Source organism: Excalfactoria chinensis, chromosome 11 (assembly GCF_039878825.1).
Source record: "Excalfactoria chinensis isolate bCotChi1 chromosome 11, bCotChi1.hap2, whole genome shotgun sequence".
NCBI lineage: Eukaryota > Metazoa > Chordata > Aves > Galliformes > Phasianidae > Excalfactoria > Excalfactoria chinensis.
The window spans coordinates 10,916,315-10,932,171 of NC_092835.1; the positions used below are offsets into that span (position 1 = coordinate 10,916,315).

The window sequence follows — 15,857 nt, forward strand, 5'->3', positions numbered from 1 at the left end:
GCATGTTTATTATATCAGAGCTTTAACATTTATCAGAATATTGGGTCGGGGAGAAAGGGAGAATAACTTAAAAGCAGTGTTGGTGGAAACTTACATTTAGAAAAATTAACCATCAGCAGAGAAGCAGCTTCCAGAAATACAAATGTAGCGTCTAAGTGATCGACGGGACGTGGTGAATCCTGCAATAGCCACAAAAGCTCTCAGTGTTGTGGAACAGTCCTTCAAAGTGAGCGCCATGAAAAAAGTCAGTAACTGTTATTGCATCTATTTCCCTTTTCTTCAGAAATGGTCTTACTATGAACTCCCAGATGCTGCGAAGGACAAGGACTATTCTTCCTATAAAACAATGCATTTACAGGCACACGCCATCCCACAACTCAGTTTCTCACAGATTACTCGTCAACGTATATTCCAAAATCCCAAAGTTCAAACCATTACATTTAAAATAAAGGCAAGCTTCTTTCCCCATTGCTTCTTGCAATTAAATACAATGATCCAGACACTGACTCGAGAAGTTCCCAACACACTGATCGTTAGCACACCTGTTGTGCAAGGATTCCCCAAACACCTGTCACGTTTATTATCCCCTCTCTTGTCATGTGCAACTCAATAAGGAAAATCTAAATCAACATAAAAGTTCATCTCAGCATCCAAAAATGAATCTTGCATTGGTAAGCTAGTAGCGCTAAATAAATAAGATGATAGTTACTATATTTGTTGCACCCAATTCCCACACTACACTAGTGGTCACAGTCTGAAAAACCTTAGCTGACCATAATCAAAAGAAAAATAGGAATATACATAAAACCAGCTGTCTTAGACAGCATTTTTATTAAAAATGGATACACAGAGACATAGCAGCATTTACAATAAAGAGTTCTGTTTGTTTGTTTTTTAAAGGCATCAGGTTGTAAGCCAACCATTTGAAAAAGAGGCTTTGAAACATCGCCTTGCACAGCATTTTGCCCAGCTGTCGACAGGGGACAGTGTAATTGCTGGTTATTCTAAAGACAAACAGGCACGGGAAATAACCTAAACTTTAAGCCTTTTTTTCTGAACAGTTGGTCACATCAAGCATCACCCTCAATAGCAGCATTTGGAGCACTCTTCGGTGTTCTTTTAAGTGGCTGGCGTACTCGATCCATTTCTATAAAATACTTTCAATAAAAAGTTCAATAAAAATATTTCAAATAGAAAAAAAAAAAATCTTCTGTTGTGAGAAAGATAAGGTTTCCTTTTCAAATTCCATAAAAGCTTATGAATGTCACCGGCAGCATTTCCATAACGGAGCAGGAGTTGAAACCAGCAGAACAGGCACTTCAGCAAAATGGTCTGTAAACAGTTCATACAGTCATATCGGCTTCAGTCCAGCAGGCTGCTTCTTACTGCTTTGTGGTGGTGTAAGGACACCAGTGGGGAAAGGTGAAGTCCTATTTTGCTCAGCCAATATGGCTTGTTTTGCTTGAGCTTTGTCCTGGAGGCGGCACAGGAAAAGAGGGAAAAAGATAAAAATCTTCACTTGGGTGTATTCATGCAGCAGATCAATAACGTAACTCAGGGCTGTAGAACTTAATACTCATCTCCTGCTTGCTCATCTATCAGATGTATGCAGTACACAGTAGCCAGTGAATATAAACTCCAAGAAATTAACATTAACTTCTGGAATCTGACCGTCAGCATTACAGTATCTTCAAGATTGAAAATTAAGATGCTGCTGAATAGTAAGAGATTTAACTTCTACTGTAGCCAGATAACGTAAAAATTGATTACAATGAAAAAAACAATAGTTTAAGTTAAGTACAAAATGATGGACACGATTTTGGTCCTCTGCAAGTTTGTCAATCTAGAAACCACTGCTGCTCAACTTCTTGTCAACCACTGTCATACAACAGCCCCACAAGATCACTCTCAAGTGATTAGTTAATTTTCTCTTTCATCAGATGACGTTATGTTACCCACACTTCCTACAGATGAAGGCCTAGTATACAATACAGTAAGTATCTGAAGAGGCAGAAATATGCTTCCCATTTCTAAAGTAATTATTTCTCCTTTGACATAATGGGCTAAAATCACCTTTTTATACTTACTACTGTACAAGTCAGATCTTTTCCCTGGTAATTTTGCCACCACCATATAATCTTAGGCCTCTTACAGTCAGCATACACTCGGTGTCAATCTGATAACACTTCACTTGAACTCAATTTATGTTCTAACCAAAGACGAAACAATACTTAGAGATTTTAGGCAGTTTTTGCCTTCAGTATGCATATACATACCAGCAAATCCAAGCTGTTTATGTGCGTCTGTATATTGTGCAAGTCTTCAGGAGCTATACCTCTAAAGTGTTTGAGTTTGGAGCTTCCTACTTCCCTTATAGCCATAGCAAATGGAACCATCCATTTTACACATTCCTCTATCTCACACCATTCATAACCTAGAAGACAAGACATAAGGTTACCTGCCTGACTTAAGATTTCATGTTTGTAAGTACATTAGGCAATCTGTAAAAACTACTCTTACGTACCTGAAACTTTCTGCATCAGCTCAGATGAGGAGAAGTGGTACAAAGCAGAAGCTGCAAGTACACCATATGTATATTCCAAGCAGCCAATATCTAGCACACAGAGATCCAAGAGCTACAAGATGACAGATGTTTAATAAGTCTATTGCAAAACAATATTTTTTTCAGACAAAATAGTATTTGGAGGATGGAATCGGTCTTACCTCTGCTATTTGTACAAATATTTGTTGTGGATATTGTGGCAACAATACCTCGTAAAGCTCATTTAAATAGGCAACTTGCATGTAAATGTTTAGCCACGATACAACTGTCAGTGGATTTAAGTTCCAATTAAGAGCCTGAAAGAGTAGACATACACAGCACTTGAGTATTAATAAAGAGTTCCTAACTGAGACCACGCAGCTTTATTTACTCTAGACAGTAAGCTGGGCAAGGCATTTTTGGAACACGCAAATCAATTCTTTCCCATACCTCCCTCCTACTGATAGAAGGAAACAATTCATTTTGTTAAATACTTGTGTACTGATGGATGCTTTAAATCACCAGTTACCTAGAGGACACTGTTTTCTAATTAGAAATTGTCTCTTACCAGCACATAAGATTAACTGAGGCTCTTGCTTTTAGTTTGATTATACTATACCTTTAAGACAACAAAAGGACAAATTCCACTTTGAAATATTACCTTCATAATGATTAATTCCATACTGAGGATTTCATCTTCTGTACAAGCTCCATCTGTAACATAGGCAAACTGGTGCAACTTTGGTGGATAAATTTCCTGAGAGAGAAAAATCAAGTATTTAGTTTGACAAATAGGTCCTAACCAGTCCTCCCATGTATTGAGTAGAACAACGCAGTGCCACTCCAGCATTTCAAAATAGATAGCGGGGGGGAAAAAAAGGAAAATAACCTTCATTCCCATCCTAACTCATTGTGTTCTCCTCTGCCTTTAATATATATAGATTTCTTTTTCAGCCTTTCTGCTGATAGTTTTCACCTTTAACTTCTGATAGATCAGTACAACATGTATTGACTGACTACATCACTGAGGTGCATACAGTATACCGTAAATGGCATCAGGATTATTTCAATGCAGCCTATGGAAAACATCTTTTATCTCTTGTATTTAAATACAGCTCTACTGGTCACAGATGTTTGCACACCTACCAGGGTATACGGCCTTACAAAAGCTGTTAGAATAATGACCTCAGGTCTTGTAAGTAGCAAACAAATACTAATTAACCACAGATACTCCAGTGGATTGGAAACTGATCACAGAAAGCCCCTCAAACTCTACCATCAGAACTAAGCTGCTTTTCAACATGAGGACACAACCTGGCCTAACTGCTCAACAAGTGTAAGCTTCACCTTAAGCAGAGCTCTACAATGAAGCCTAATGATTAAGCAGCTGTCTTAGTTCCAGCTGGGATGGAATTGCTTTCTTCACAAAGTCATGTACGATGCTATGTTTCGGTTCCAGGAGAAAAACAATGTTGATAACACACCGATGTGTACATCTGCTGCTGAGCAGTGTTTTATGGAGCCAAGGCCATTCTCAGCAAAGGGCCCAAGGAGCTGGGAGGGAACAGAATTCTGACAGCTGACTTAAACCAGCCATAGGGATATTCTGCACTACATGATATCATGCAGGAGGCGTTCTGAGGGGGTGGAAATTCATCTCACTCTCTTCCACTGCTTGGGAGGCTAGCTGGGCATTGGCTGCAGGGCACTGAGCAATTGCTTGCCCATCTCTTGTTATGTATGTGTGTATATATACATATATATTATATATCTGTAACTATTAGCCTTTTTATTTTCTCTGTCTTAGTAGTGTTATCTCAACCCACAAGTTATACCTTTTTCCCCCCCAATTCTCTCCCCCAGTGAGCCCACTGTGAAGGGGGGAGTGAGCAAATGACTGTGGTGCTGAGCCACCTGCTGGGTTCAACTACAACAGCAGCAATATAATTTGTGCTTAGGAACAAATCAAACATCAATAAGCCTCTTAAAAGACAAAGAGTGAGAAGTTTAGAAGCCCTATTTTAATAGCTCAATTTGTGCCAGTAAATAAAAATGGCTTGGATTGTATTATCCAGTAGGTACTCCACCAACAGCAGAATTGCTACAAGTAGTCTCTGCATAGAGCAGCCAGCCAAAAACTCATTTAGCAACAACAATTAAAAACATTTTGAATGATTCTAACACTGAAGAGACTATTCTTCTAAAATAAAGATACTGGTATCTTAGCTAGGCCTAATTTTAGCCAAATCTAAAAATGTAGGAAGGATTTTGAAAATAAAAGCTAGCCAAAATGCATTTAGTGTACAGTAAGTATGCTGTTTGTCCAATCACATTTTTAAGTTTAGATAAAAAACAGAGATATTTACCTCAAGCTTTGCTGCTATGAATAAAGAAGAGATCCCAATAAGTTGCAATAGTGTTTTTACGACATTCTGTTGTGTTGCCATAAACCTATCAAAGAAATCTTGTGCTAAATAAAAAGTTTCTCTATGAAGCTTGTAGACTTCACAAACCTAGAGAGACAGAGATACAAAGATCAAGAACAGCGTTAGAGAGTCAACATCAGATGCTACAGATTTATTAAAAATGTATGTCTAGGTTTCACAATTTCATATTCGACTTCTGCTTCACTGATACTAAACCTGACATGTTAACTAAGAGCAGGAGCTAAGCTGTTTCCTTTGACTCACAGGATGACCACCACTACAGTAAATCCCCCCTCTCATGAAGGTAAACCCAAGAGAAAGCCCTTTTATGAAATGGGAGCGCACTCTACCAATACTGGAACATCAGCTCCTCATATTCACAAACATGCATCATTTCAACACCTCAGATGAGAAAATTCTCACAACTGCTTTAGAATCAAGAACAGAGATTATATCAAGTCATTCAAACACCAGAAGTACTCCCATAAAGACAGCAGAGTTGCTATATATTCTACAAGCCAATACCAGAGAAGAAAGTTCCAGGGGAACTTGTAGCAGCCTACAAGTACCTGGAGGGCCTACAAAAAAGATAGGGAGGGACTTTTTGTCAGGAAATATAGTGATAGAGCATGGGGTAACTAATGGCTTTAAACTAAAAGAGCATAAATTTAGATTAGATGTTAGGAAGAGGTTCTTTACGCAGAGCGTGGTGAGGCACTGAAAACAGGAAAGTAGTTGATGCCCCATCCTTGGGAGCACGCCAGTCCAAGTTGGATGAGGTCTTGGACAACCCAGTCTAGTGGAAGGTGCTCCTGCCTACAGCAAGGAGCTGAAACTACATGATCTTTATGGTTCCTTCCAGCCTGACCTATTCTGTCACTCTATGTTGTGAGATTCGTCTAGTCTCTAAGACACCACACATTCCTACTTAAAGTAACTTAAATAATCATGCAGATTTAATCTCTTGTGTGACATTAGAGCTACCTTGTGGAGCTTTAGGGACAAACTGACTATTATACACAATTCATTTAAATTAATATCTCAATATCCGGTCAGTTTACATACCATCAACTCAATCCACCGTGAGCATATTTGAATACATATATTTAATTTGGTACCATTCATTGACAAACGTAATAAGAAGACAAGTAGCTAATGCTAAATAAATTATGAAACATCATGATAAGCGCAGATGACAGTTATTAGCATGCTTTAACAAAAGCACACTTCAAGTAGTCACAGACCCAAAAAAAGCTTACCTCCATTAGCCAGTCTAGAAGGATTGTTCGCATTTTAGGTTGCAGGAGAGGGTGCCTTTGCATGTATAGTTTATCCCTCACATATGTCTCCTCTTTGTTTATCATGTTTTTCCATACATCATCTCTGTTTGCCCAGCTAAGACAGATGAACATGCTTAGTCTCAAACCATAAGATCAAAGGAAGGCAGAGAAACAGTAGCAAAGCAACAGCAAACTCACCCCAGAATTGGTAGTGGTGAAGATCTAGTTGAAGCAACGTTCAGATGTATGAAGTGAGCATAATCAACACCAACTGGATCATCATCTTTATCTGGAGTAGGAATCAGCATATGGGGATCTTTGTTAATGTTATTCCAGGACAGCTATAAAATGAAAGAGAAGATTTTACACTATGGCTGTAAAAGTAGAAATTTGAGAGTAAATAATAGCCCACTTGAAATAAACCATGACAAAGTGTGATTACCTCTTTAGACCATACAGAACCACAGAGGCTGAAAGTAACCTGCAGAAATCATCTGGCTCAATGCTTCTGCTGAAGCAGGGTCACTTACAGCAGGTTGCCCAGGACCACATCCAGAAGTTTTGAGCATCTCCAAGAAGATTCCTCATCCTCTAGTCACAGCCTGTTCTAGTGCTCCCATCACCCTTACAGTAAAAATTTCCTGATGTCCAGAAGGAACCTCCTGCATTTTATTTTGTGCCCGCTGCCTCCTGTCTTGCTAATGGGCACCTCTACAAAGTGCTCCATCTTCTTTCACCCTCTCTTCAGGTATTTATACATACTAATGAGATATCCCTGAGCCTGCTCTCCTCAGAGCCATCCTCACAGGAGAGCTGCCCCCTTCCCTTCACTGTCTCAGGGTCCTTCACTGGGCTCTCACCAGTAACTCTCAGTTTCCCAGGAAAATACTATTCATTTTCTTTCACTGTAGAATACAAAGTCAGCCCCACATTATCATACCTAAGCAAATTAAAATTCAGCATTTCTGTTTAAGAGCAAAGTCAGCCATCTTGCTGCAAATTGACCTGTTCCGCAGCACTGAAGGGACATAAATCCCTAACAAGAATCATAATATGTTCCAAGAAATAACAATTAAAAAACAAACCCAGATACAGAAGACTCATTAGGCATTAGCAAAATGCTCTATTTGCAAAATTTGCCCCTGGCAATTTTTCCTAGATGAAAAACAAGCCCCTTCCACACCTGATTTTTGCAATCACTGCTACAAGTGACATTGCTTTCCAGCAAAATGGCTACCCCTAGCTCCAGCTTCAGAAACAAAAACTACTGACTTCAAAAATGAAAGCCACAGCTCTCTTGCAGCTATGGCATTCTATTACCTTCAGACAGCGAGGCAGCTTCACCTCCCAGAGTTCTACACGGAAGTCTAGCATAGCTATTTATGCACCCATGCCATGATTTAATTCATATTGGAGTGGAGGGGAAAAAAGAATAGTATCCGTACTTTAAAATTGACAGATCTCCTATCAACTTGAAGTTTGATCATCACATTAGCATTGCTTTAAGTTAATTTTTGTCCTCCCTCAAGGCTAGTGTAGTCACACTTTGTCCTCCCAGCTGCATGGCAAGTCCAGCTGCCAACAGCATTAAGAGAAGCAGTGCCTTATCGGTTAATCAGCAAACCAACAGAAAAGCCATGCATTAGACCTAATTGAAGGTGCCTACTACACCAGCAGTAGCTAAAAGAAAGGTGATCTGTGCCACTATTCTCAGCCAAAGTAGATACCACACAGCCACTGATTTGAGAGAGATTTCATCACTTCCTATCTTCTATAAGGAAACAAATCAAGATTCAAGACCTCCTTAGATGTCTTAAAAGTGAAAAAAAACCTGCTAGATAACAGCTCACCAATACAACTGGGGTAGAACACAAGCAACGGTGAAGCACGTAGCTTAGCTAAAGATAAGAATGGAAGCAAATAAGCTGGGCCCTCAGAAGCAAGAATGGAGACAGACGTCTGAATTAGCTGAAGTGAAAGAACACCACAGGTTTTATATGTATTTTGGTCAAGTGGATGAGCTTATTAGATTCCTACTTCTTTAAAGCAGATTGAGCAAGATATTCAGCTGAAACCAAGCAGCAGTATCAAGAAATTGCAGAACACTGCACACTAACCATAAGGAAATAGAGGGACTGCTGAACTGCTACTGAAAGTGAAACAGTTTAAGGTGAGGAGGGCGGGAGGCAATCAGGAAGAGCTTTCTTTGGGCTGGCACAGTGCAAGCCCTAAAGCACATAACTGGTTACTAGATACAGGTAGGACATGAGAACGCTCATGGAAGGGCAGAACACAGCAGATTCCCATACCTCATTTTTCTGTAGCACATCATCAGTCACTAATGTACCAAACACTCACTGAAATGGAACTTCGCAACACCTTTTGGGCACATAGGCCAGCCACCTAATGGAGCAGGGAGTGGCCATTTGGATCACTGTGGCAGTCAGAGCCTTCAGGAAATCAGCCACACAAGGTTCTGAGACACCTGTGCCCCTCAGAGTCACCAGTAAAGTTTCTAGGGGCAAAATGTGCCAGCGGGAAGGTTGGAGATGACAGGAACCTAGAACTGCACTAAAAACAGCAGTGTCCCTGGATTTTCAACATGGAAACCCAAACAAGCAGGAGAGGGAAAAGTCAGGTTGCCTCACCTCAAAATGTAGCATTTCTAAGCAGACAGACTTCAAATATTAGATCTACAATTCAAGCCAGTTTTCACTCACAGGAAGCATTAGAGGTTGAAGTACAGGGCTTTTCCACGAGAAAGAGATTCCAGAATTATCAAATGAAGAGGAGAAAGAAGAGCAACAGTTCAGTCATTCCAGTTCATTTTGAACAGCATAGGAGCTTCTGGCACTTCTAATCTTCAAAAGAGTCTGAATATTGCCCTGCCAATATTAGGGCCAAGCCAGGCTCTCAACTTGGATATAGTTAATGTTGTTCACTTGTTTAAGTGCATGAGGTTTTTGTTGTAGTCACTGCTGCATTTTTTGTTTTGTTTCTTTAATTTTACCTCTCAGAAACAACCTGGGTTTGTTAAAGAATCACTTCAGAGGACATTTTAAGATGGTTAGATAGAACATTTTGACAAACAGTAAGACTAGAATCTGGAGCAGTGGCTAATGAGAAACTGATCAAAACTGATTACTGAAAGCTTGCTCTGTCTCCTTTCTATCCAAAAAGATTAGCTAGCCCCATCCCAAGATTTCTTACCACTTCTGGTTTCTGATCTCCACTCCAGATTCAGGAGAACATGCATTTTCTGTCATAATTGCATGGATTACTCTCATCAAGTTAAATGAACTCTGCTTTATGCAAAGCCTTGGAAGTGTATCCACCCATAGAAAGCAGCCAGAATTAATATGAGAATTGCTTGCAGAATTACAGCAGTGCCAGTTCTCCAAAATCAAACACAGAATTGATGCAATATTCTGCTGTCACAAACCTCATGATATAGCCACCCTTCCATCACATAAAGGGTAACAGCATTCTGATTAAGAACTCAGGCCTTATGTTCAACAGAAGCAAACTAATGAATTGACTATGAAGAAGCCATAAAGTGGGATGTGACTACGATATTTTGCCTCATGTATAACCTAGTGTCAGTAAACAGTTTATTTAATGTAGAAGTCACGTGGCATAGGCTGCAGCGGATTTATAGCTGCTTGCATTTTAGAATTGTGCCTCAACAGAATAACTATCTCACTGGCTATCATACAAGCCTGCGATACTGCTGCTGGAACCATAAACATATTCTCATTAGTGGCCCATGGCAATTTATATCAGAGAATAGCTTGTGTCAAGCCATAGACTGAAGAGCTGCTGCTGTGCAGCCAAATGTTAGCTTTTTTAAACAGATCTGTAACAATCTGGCTACTTTGTCATAACAAAAAAACCTTCTCTGTGTAGAGACTGATACACAGGTATCCATTTTTATCTACAGTTTACAGAATCAAAGGGCCAAAGTCCCACCAGTATCCTAAAGATAACGTGGAAAACTCCTAAATTAATACTTTGGATGCCTCCTGCCTGAGTTATCTGAATGTTGCTATACATATCGTTCCTGAAGTAGCATTTAATAGAAACACCATATAAAAAACAAGAAAAAAGAAAAAGCCCCAGTAAATTGGAAGCCTGTATCCCTGTATCTACTTCCAAAGTTGAAGATCAATGTGTGCAAAATATATTTCAAGACACTTTTCAAATTGCATCTGCAATAAGGGTTTTTTCAACGATAACTTATTATTATGGAATAAACATTTAGGAGAAGCCCTGGCCCAGCTCTTACAGAATGTTTTGCTAAAGGAGGGGTCTGCAGTGAAGGACAGGCAGCTCTTCCTTGTCAGTAGTGAGAAATTAGTTTAATATACTGCACAAAAGAAAGACAGAAGGGAAGGAGAGATCCCCTCATTAAATGCTCACCATTTGAGCCCTGCTTAATATGTTGACTGATAACTAGTGTACGCAGTTGCAACAAGCAGAGGCCATTCCAAACAATGATGCCCATCTGTTATGGTAGCACTTCAGTCTTAGAACTTCCAGCTGCCACTTCTAGTTAGATGTGCCACATTATGCATAGCCTCGCGTACCAAATGAGTACAGGCTGTACTCCCTGATCATGACTTTTGCAGCTTAAGTATCACCCTGCATGTGCATTAACTGGCTGAAGTCCTTGCAACAGAGTGAGCATGTGTGTGCATATGCACAGGAGAGAATCCTAAACAACAATAAACCTACTTCCGAGAGGCTAATTTTGCTTTTATTTAGGGCAAGCAACTCAACGCACAAAGGCATCTTGCTTTTGATAGCAGATACCAACAAAGCACCCAATATAAATACGACTAACATGTCAAGTTTGAAGAACTTAAGAACAACACTAAGAAGTTTAGGGAATGCTACTGGAGTTCAGTCTGACTTTGTAACTTGGATCATGCCAAGTGTCCTACTTGGAAACTGGCACTGGCCACCAACCCCAGCGAGCGGCCTCATTTGTTCTTTGGCCTACAGCATAAAAGGCTTCTAAAAAATCATCCCTTTCATCTGCAGAAGCCTGAAGCCTACTTCACCACCACAGTAGTGTTTAGTACTATAAACTCCTGATCTGGAACTTCAAGTACTCCCTCCACCTAATAAAAACACTGGCCAATGAGAATAGAGCTAACCAAAAGGAACAAGTGATCCTTCCTCTCTCCCAGGTTATATGTAAGCATAAGACAGGGCTACAAAGAGATCTACCTCAAAACTTGGTTCTGTTTGCATGCCAAAGGGCCGCATGCTTTGGCCTGCAGGAAGTGAACCACTAACTCCTACAAGGCTCCAGGTATGTCAGTGTGGAAAACTAAGTGTGTATGAAGGCTTTTGTAGGGCACAGCCTGGCAGTCCCAGGACATTTAGGTACACTGAAGCATTCACGTAATGGTTTAGACCAGCGTAGGCTTCGTCTCTTGCAAAGGCTCCAAAGCAGGCCGTGCCACTAAGGTGGTTTGTGGTCTTCAACAGCCTGGGCTGATGGTCCCCTCAACCACCGCCACGCAGCATGGGGTAATATCTGCAGCACTGTGTAATACCAACGTCCTGCACCAACAGGCTACTAAGATGAAAGGAAGGTGATCTAAGGCCACAGTGGTTACCTGGCTTTCGTATTGCTTTTTCCTACTCATTTCAATTTTGGCAACTTCTTCATCGGGATCCTGTAGGAACTACAAAAGGAAAAGCAGCGATTTAGGGGTGAGGGCTGCAATCCAGGCCACCGCTCACCACCACGCGTTGCCCGAGGCCTGCCGGCCCCCCGCGCCGTGACAGCCCCCCGCCCGCGCCGCACATGGCCACCCGCCCCCCAACAAAAGGCCGCGGGAGCAGCGCCAGGCCCGCACCGCCCGCCAGGCCGTGCCGTGCCGCCTGCCGGGCCTGCACTCACCGTGGCCACATCGGCTTTCCTCTTGCGGGCCCGCACGGCCCCCTCGGCGCCCCCTTCCCCCTTGGCGGGAGCCTTCTCCTCCGCGCAGTCGCTGCCAAGAAACGAGAAGCGTAAGAGCCGGACCGCGGGGAGCGTCCCCCGACCCCGCTAGCGGAGAGCCGGCCTACCCGCGCGGCCGGCCGGACTCACCTCTCCCGCCGCATGCTGCCCGCCGCCGGCCCGCGAGCGGAGCCGAGAGCCGCAGCGCCCACAAAGAGCCACGAGGCGCGGAAAGGCCCCGCCGCCCCCCGCCGCGCCCCGGGACCCGCTGGGACTCGCACCGCGGAGCTTCCCCGGCCACAGCGCGGGCGCGGCGCTCGGTGCCCGCCCGACGGCGGCGGGGCGCGGGGACAGGGCGGGGCGGGAGCGCGGCGCGGGCTGCGCGGGGCACCTCCTGCCTCACGGCGCGGCCGCTCCCGTCCCTGCGCACAGCGCGGCCCGGGCCGAGCGGGACATTTAAACGCGCGGCGCGGGGCCGCCTCCCGCCCGCCCGCCCGCCCGCACACGTGGCCCCGCGCCCAGAGCCGGCGCCCGGCGGGGCGGGGCCTGCGGGCGCGCTCCGGCCGCCGGCGGCCCCGGGGGAAGCGCGGGGTGCCGCGGGGATCCCACGGCGTGGGGCGGGGCGGGGCGGCGGCGGCGGGGCGGGGCCGGCGGCACCGGGCGGAAGCGGAGCCGAGGGAGGGGGGCGGGCGGCCCCGGGCGCGACCCCGCGGCGGAGGGGTGAAGCGAGGTGAGCGGCGCGCCGACGGCAGCGGGAAGGAGAGCGGGACGGCCCCGGCGCGGCCCCGCCAGAGGTCAGGGGGCGGGACCGCCGCCACGGTCTACCATGGCGAGCCCGCGGCTCTTCGGGCGGCTGCGGGCGGCGGTGCTCGGCGTGGTGCATGTGGGCGCGCTGCCAGGTGAGCGCGGGACGGGCCAGGGAAGACGCGGCGCCGCGGGACCTGTTCGCAAAGCGGGCAGCTCGGCTGCAGAGGCCGGAGGGAGTCCGGGCACCGTGAGGGCCCCCGCGCCTCTGGGGAAGCGCGTAGCGAGCCGAGGGCTGCCGAGATAGGCCGGGCCGGGCGGAGCTGCACGGGCCCCGAGACAGCGGGAGCTCGGACACGCGGCTCCCTGTGGCGCTGCGTCCGGCTGGCGCGCAGCTGAGCCGGGCCTGAGTTCTCCTCACGGCTGTGTGCCGGGCCGTAACCAGCTGAAAGCGGTCCCGGTACAACATCGCATAAACACCCCTCAGATCTGTGAATGACTTCAGGAGCGAGCAGTTACAGCTGACCCGTAAAGTGCGGCAAAGGGAAGAGGTGCTGCTGGAGCGCATCTCAAGGAGGTGCAGCAGCCTTTTAACTGTTTGTTTTGCCCCATTTCTCCCTATTTTATTATGCCAGTGCCTATAGCTGTCTTAGAAAAGCATTACCGGCTGTATGGTTTGCCTTCACATTGGGGTAAATGGCACTGTTGTTGCAGGGACACCGAGAAATTCTCTTCCATTGGCACAAATCATTGATCAAGCTTGTCAAGAAGCAGAAGCTTACAAGGACGCTGGAGTTGTAAGTCCTGGTTTCCTTTTTCCTGTGGCAGTATTTACACAAAGCTGCTTCTGCATACCCAGTCATTTGAATTGAGTGACCTAGAATTCATGGAAAGCACCTGAAACCACCAAGTTCAGGAAGACATTTAAACCTGCATCTGTTATTTCCACACAAGTAGGCCCTCCGAGTTTCAAAACCTGAACTACACATCACACGCACCCTGTGGAACTGGAAGAGCTTAGATTCAAACTGTGCAATTTGAGTCATTTAAATAGGATTGCTATCAATTCCCACGAATCAAGTCAATAAAAGAAAAAAAAAAAAACAACAAACAGATGGAAAACTGACAGCAGTATGAACTGTTGCTGGCATTCTAGGTATCTGGATGTAGGATGCTTCATCATTCAGTCTGACAAGCTGCTTTACTTAGCTCTGCTTGGCACACTGCTGTCATGAAATCATGGCACAGGCATACTCACTGAATGCCTTGCCTGCAGGCTGCAGGATTCCCCCACAGTTTGTGTTCTTACTACAGTAGCATTATTCTATAACCAAAAGATTCTCCTAGGTCCTTTTCTGCCCGCTCTAATCCTTGGATCCTAGTCCATGGGAGCAGCCATGCCTGCTTTGACCGTTCTAGGTGGAGGCAAGAGAAGGCTACTGCTGAACCACCATTGCAGCTCTGAGCTACTGTTTTCTGCTAAACTTAGAGTACGTTTCTATGGGGTTATACTTCAGCAGCAGAAAGTACGATGATACTTTACAGACAAAATGAAATGGAACTTAGCTTAGTCTAAATTATAGAAGACAGTTCAAAATGCAAGACAAGTCACATGATGTACGCTGTGGACAGAGCGATGGTTGTACTGCTGTATTGTAGTTACACTCAGCTCATATTTTTAAAGCCACCTCTCAGGTAAGCAGATGAGGTGAACACAATCATTTCTCTACTTATTTGAGCAAATTCAGGATATAACTGCATTCCTTGTCTAAACTGTAATGACATCATTACACAGGCCAAACCAGTCTTGATTCTAAAGGTCCATATGTGATAGTGTTACAGCAATATGAAAAACAAATCCTTTGTTAACACCATAAAGGTCAAAGATAAGCAGGAGAGCTTCCACAAATACCATTATGGTTGCCAAACACTTGCTGTAATTCACTTGTCTAGTTTTTCCCAGCACTTTTAAGAGAAGCGTGTATTTCCACAGTAGTTGCTGAAGGGCTTTGTGGTTTCTATGCAGAGATCACCTCTCTTCTAGACTAGCTCTCCTGATTCTGCAATGGGAGTGTCTCATTTCTCTCCTACTACTCAGGCTGAACTGTTAAACTGCCCATTTTCTCCCCACAGAACTAGAAATTTGTGTTGTTTTTTTTTCCAGTGGATGTTTCTACTGGCATTATTTCTAAGCACCTGCAGTAGCCACTGCAAGAGTCATAACTGTGTTGCTGCTGCTAGATGTTTGCATGTTGCCTCAAGTTGCTTGAGCTGGCATTAACATTTGGAAATATACTGTCTAGGCTTGCTCGCTCAGTATGCATTACACTTGGAAGTAAATCCTAGTTTGTTCAGGAAAAAGGTGACTTGGCTGGCATATTAGCAGCTGAACATAATAAACATGAAAGATTTGTGGTATTAGAGCGCAGTAATGAAAACAAGCGAGAGCTCAGCTAGGAAGCCATCTGTGCTAAAAACGTATATGCTTCGTACTCGTGTTGCTAAACAGTGACATTCCCTAGGCAAGATTTCTGTAAGCAGCAATCTATGAGCCATTGTGGCCCTCCCAATTTTTATCTGCTTTTTTGTTTCTAAGCAAAAAGCACTTGCTAAATACACAGTGAAGCTTTCACTTTTGCAGGTGAACCTATGTAAATCTTACTCTAGCTGGAAAACAGAGCACAAGTTCCTTCCAGTTTCACTGATGTAACTACATGAGTACATGACAGTGAAGAGATGTGTGTTTTTTTCGTGTAAGAAATACATTTATTTACATGATGTTGCACTGCATTTCAAGTATTACAGTGCTTTTTAGTAGGCAAACTCTCAGGCTTACTTCTTTTTCTCCAGTATCACTTCCTGGAGATGAACTTGCTCTGATCCTCCTGATTCTTTTGTCTATGTACCTGCAA

The 15,857-nt window shown here is 44.0% G+C and overlaps 2 protein-coding genes across 8 annotated transcripts in view; one reads left to right on the forward strand and one right to left on the reverse strand.

Moving 5' to 3' along the window:
- Window positions 1-12,667, reverse strand: CCNE1 (cyclin E1). Its single transcript, XM_072346753.1, has 11 exons — window positions 12,352-12,667; window positions 12,163-12,253; window positions 11,876-11,944; window positions 6,447-6,589; window positions 6,228-6,363; window positions 4,909-5,055; window positions 3,204-3,299; window positions 2,725-2,859; window positions 2,525-2,636; window positions 2,277-2,434; window positions 1-1,474 (listed from the first exon to the last, which is right to left on the reverse strand). Exons 1-11 carry the CDS (start codon window positions 12,363-12,365, stop codon window positions 1,352-1,354), a joined length of 1,224 nt encoding a protein of 407 aa, XP_072202854.1. The 5' UTR covers window positions 12,366-12,667; the 3' UTR covers window positions 1-1,351.
- The window catches only part of LOC140257446 (uncharacterized protein F13E9.13, mitochondrial-like), a 24,214-nt gene continuing 20,534 nt past the window's right edge, over window positions 12,178-15,857 (forward strand). For 2 of the 7 annotated variants that reach the window (XM_072346755.1, XM_072346754.1), the window contains exons 1-2: window positions 12,857-13,100; window positions 13,660-13,742. In XM_072346755.1, the coding sequence (XP_072202856.1) occupies window positions 13,028-13,100; window positions 13,660-13,742 (156 nt within the window). In that variant the 5' untranslated portion in view covers window positions 12,857-13,027. Of the gene's footprint in view, window positions 12,273-12,856; window positions 13,101-13,450; window positions 13,523-13,659; window positions 13,743-15,857 lie in introns of those variants that run through there. The other 5 variants (XM_072346761.1, XM_072346757.1, XM_072346759.1 and 2 more) reach the window with 5 other exon arrangements.

Excerpts from the sequence above, each read along its gene's own strand:
- CCNE1 (XM_072346753.1), bottom strand. Across the intron at positions 2,860-3,203 it reads TGGAATTAATCATTATGAAG|GCTCTTAATTGGAACTTAAA; the intron begins GTAATATTTCAA and ends CTACTCTTTCAG. Across the intron at positions 2,435-2,524 it reads GCTGATGCAGAAAGTTTCAG|GTTATGAATGGTGTGAGATA; the intron begins GTACGTAAGAGT and ends CTTGTCTTCTAG.